Below are 3,237 nucleotides of genomic sequence, written 5' to 3' on the forward strand. Positions count from 1 at the left end.
GATCATAGTAGTAAACCAAAAAAGCCAAATGGGCAAAAGATGACAAGAAACTTGGAAATATGGATTCCATTTCCGACTGAAGTAATGGACAAAAATTCACCAGTTGGTACACTCGATATTTTATCTACATTCATTTAGTATGCGATTCCGCCTGCTACCAAGCAGTGTTGTGTCTTTATCAGAAGAGCTTCTTTCATAAAAAATATTTCTTTAACCATCAGGAAAGGAGGCATTTATCTTTCTGTTACCAACCATGGCAATGATTTTATTTCCTACTTTCCATAGCTCTCCTGAACATAAGCCTGAGTTACAGTCTTTGTTAATATTTTTACAGCCTGTCTGAGAGGCACTTTAAAGATCCAGGCACTCAAGTCACCTGTTAAGAAGCAGCTTGTACAACACTTGACTACAAAAACCAAAGGCTAATGTAGGATTTAAGAATAAGAACAACTTGACAGATTAATACAGTCAGTTTCATTTGAAAAATCTTATCTTTAGACTTGCTATCACTTTTATCATTATATTTATGGAAATCTATGTATTCAAAATAGGATACACTGCAAGCCTGCAGATATACAAGTACTAAGGACATCAAATGTCTGGTCTTTACATGGCAACCTTTATAAATGAGAGAGAGAAATACATAGAGAGAGAGCGCAATACATATATAAAGAGACTCTGTATTAAGAAAATGCGGACAAAAAGATCATTCCACATGATTTATTCTAATGTTAAGTGGCTTTATAATATATGATGCACAACAGGAAAGGAAAATGTCTTTATCAACAATTCAGGCTCAGAATTTTAAAGGACTCCGCAAATCATGAATTTCAATAGTTCTTTTATAAGGATATGCCTGAGCATGTCTAAGTAGACAGGGCTTATCACTAGTGTTTGAGTGAGATTCTGTGCTTCAGCAATATTTCTTTTGGAAAGAAAAAGTATTATAAACTACTAGTACCAAAACCAGTAAACACCTAAATTCTCAGTTGTGATCATACTCTATTCCGCAACTTGGAAATGCCTAGTTACAAAGATAGGGAACACCATTGTATACCACAGACAGGTAATTTATTGGCAGCTTTGTAGAAGAGGTAGGTACTCCTTGACCAGCAAACTGGTTGATCACGTTACTGATGAAATTATGTAATGCACAAAATTTGGAACCAGCCACAGTTACTATACCTGCTGTCTCTCTCTGGGATTTCTTTAATAGCAATTCTGACTTGATTGCTCAAATCTCGTCCTGCATATACAATGCCGTAAGTTCCTTTCCCCAGAATGACTCGCTCGCCATTTTCATCATATTCATAATCATACTGCAAAGCAAACAACAACATGAAATGAAACAGAGGGATAAGATTTATTCCATCTGACACTGTGTTCACAACTAAGGCATCTAGGAAGCTAGCTGCCTTCTGCAGACTACGGAGAAGGAAAGAAAAACACTTCAAGAAGACAATTCGGATACCATGCAGACATGCCTGTATTTCTCCACTGACTGTACAGGAAGCACTGGCTTCTAAGGTAGCCATTTCAGGTAAGTGCATAAAGCTAAGCTAGCCTTTACCTGTTCTGTGTAGTTACGCTTGCATGTCTTAACAGCATCTGCAATTCTGCTGGCAGGTGCTGTAAAAACAAGAGAAGACGACAGAGGGCACTCTGCGCCAAACTGAGAACTTCGGCTCCCATACAGACATAGACAGCAAGGCAGGATACACTTAATTTGTTCCAGATGCTCTTCTGACTTGCCCACATCTTCCAAAACCAGCACAACCTCAATTTTGCCAGTGCCAGGTCAGCCAGCAGAATGTGACAATGGAGGTTAGTCAGTATTGCAGTGTGTTAAGCGTGGTTTCGGCTGAATTTGAATTTCGAAGAGTTTAAGGCCAGTCCAGAAACAGTCATTAGATAGATTATCTGATCTGTCTTCTTGTGTAACACAGACATGTAATTTCACACGCTCACTCCCATGCTAAGCCCAGTAGCTCATGCCTAGATAAAGTATTTTTTCTTTTCCTCCAAATAAAGACTGCTATCTCTTTAATAAAAGAGAGACTCCACTACTTCTTTTAGTACTTTGTTTCAACAATTAATTACTCTCACGGTGAAATCACGCCCCTTAATTCGAATTTCTTTGGTGTCACTGTATTTCATTTCGCTTTTCTTCAATAGATTAAAGAGACCATCAGCACACAGTAATTTTCCCTGTAAAAATACTTACCCACTGTAATCAGTCACCCACTGCTTTTCTTTTTGCTAAAATAAACAAATTAGGCACCCTAAGGTTCTCATTATAGGGTATTTTTCTATCCCACAAGTCACTCTAGTGCCTTCTGTTTGTCCCATCTCTGATTTCAGATGTGTTATAAAATGCCAACATCAAAACTGGGACACAGGGGTGTATTCATTATCCAGTACTGACTCTCTCAGTTAGTTCTGGATGCCTCTAGAGCTTCAGGACACAGATTTTCATGCGATAGGACATGGGCTTAGGTATTCTATCCTGTTCCCTGCCACCTAAAAGAAAGCCTCAACACCTTAAGTACTGCACTGCACCCAATGGCCCTGTACTCACTTTTCAACTACGTATACGTTCAGATAAAAACCCAAGGTGAGAATACAGTGTGTAGGGCATACCCAGGCAAGCTATAACTTAGCTAATGGGTGGCAGCAAAAGTAGGGCATCCTGAGCTTCCGTGTGAGTTAGTGGGCTAAGGGTATAAACAGACTCCCAGCAGCACCAACATCATCACCTGATTTGAATTTGCTCTTCATTGCCATGCTTGCCTACAGATGGTAACTAGCCAGGACAAGATTTTCCCTACTACAATTATATCCTTACTTGTTGTGCAGACGACCTGCCAACAATGTAAGTGTACGTGATTCCAGTGATGCATGAAACAGACAACAAACAGTCTTCAAAATGTAAAGAGATGGTAATGCTGCCTGACTATGATTACACTCTGAAATAACTGTTACAAGAGTCACTCTAATAAGCACTATTGGAGAATTCCAGAGTTGAGTACCTTCTCAAGAGAGTATGCTAACTGAAATACAAGAGATTTAGCTATGCTGGTTACAAAAACTACATGAGAATGATTAAAAAGAATCATTAATTTATAAACAGTAGGGGATAAAATTTTGTAAACAATAACTTGTCTAACTCCTTCCAGAGAAGGGATGAGTAATTTACTCCCTTCAGTAAAATGCTACACAAGAAGCCCAAAATTCTTA

At 38.6% G+C, this 3,237-nt stretch overlaps 1 protein-coding gene across 1 annotated transcript in view; it reads right to left on the reverse strand.

Moving 5' to 3' along the window:
• Positions 1-3,237, reverse strand: part of MAP3K5 (mitogen-activated protein kinase kinase kinase 5) — a 76,490-nt gene that overhangs the window by 25,329 nt on the left and 47,924 nt on the right. Inside the window, 1 exon segment of the mRNA XM_009319141.1 lies at positions 1,186-1,319. Within this exon segment, the coding sequence (XP_009317416.1) occupies positions 1,186-1,319 (134 nt within the window).

Source organism: Pygoscelis adeliae, unplaced genomic scaffold (genome assembly GCF_000699105.1).
Source record: "Pygoscelis adeliae isolate BGI_AS28 unplaced genomic scaffold, ASM69910v1 Scaffold172, whole genome shotgun sequence".
NCBI classification, from domain to species: domain Eukaryota; kingdom Metazoa; phylum Chordata; class Aves; order Sphenisciformes; family Spheniscidae; genus Pygoscelis; species Pygoscelis adeliae.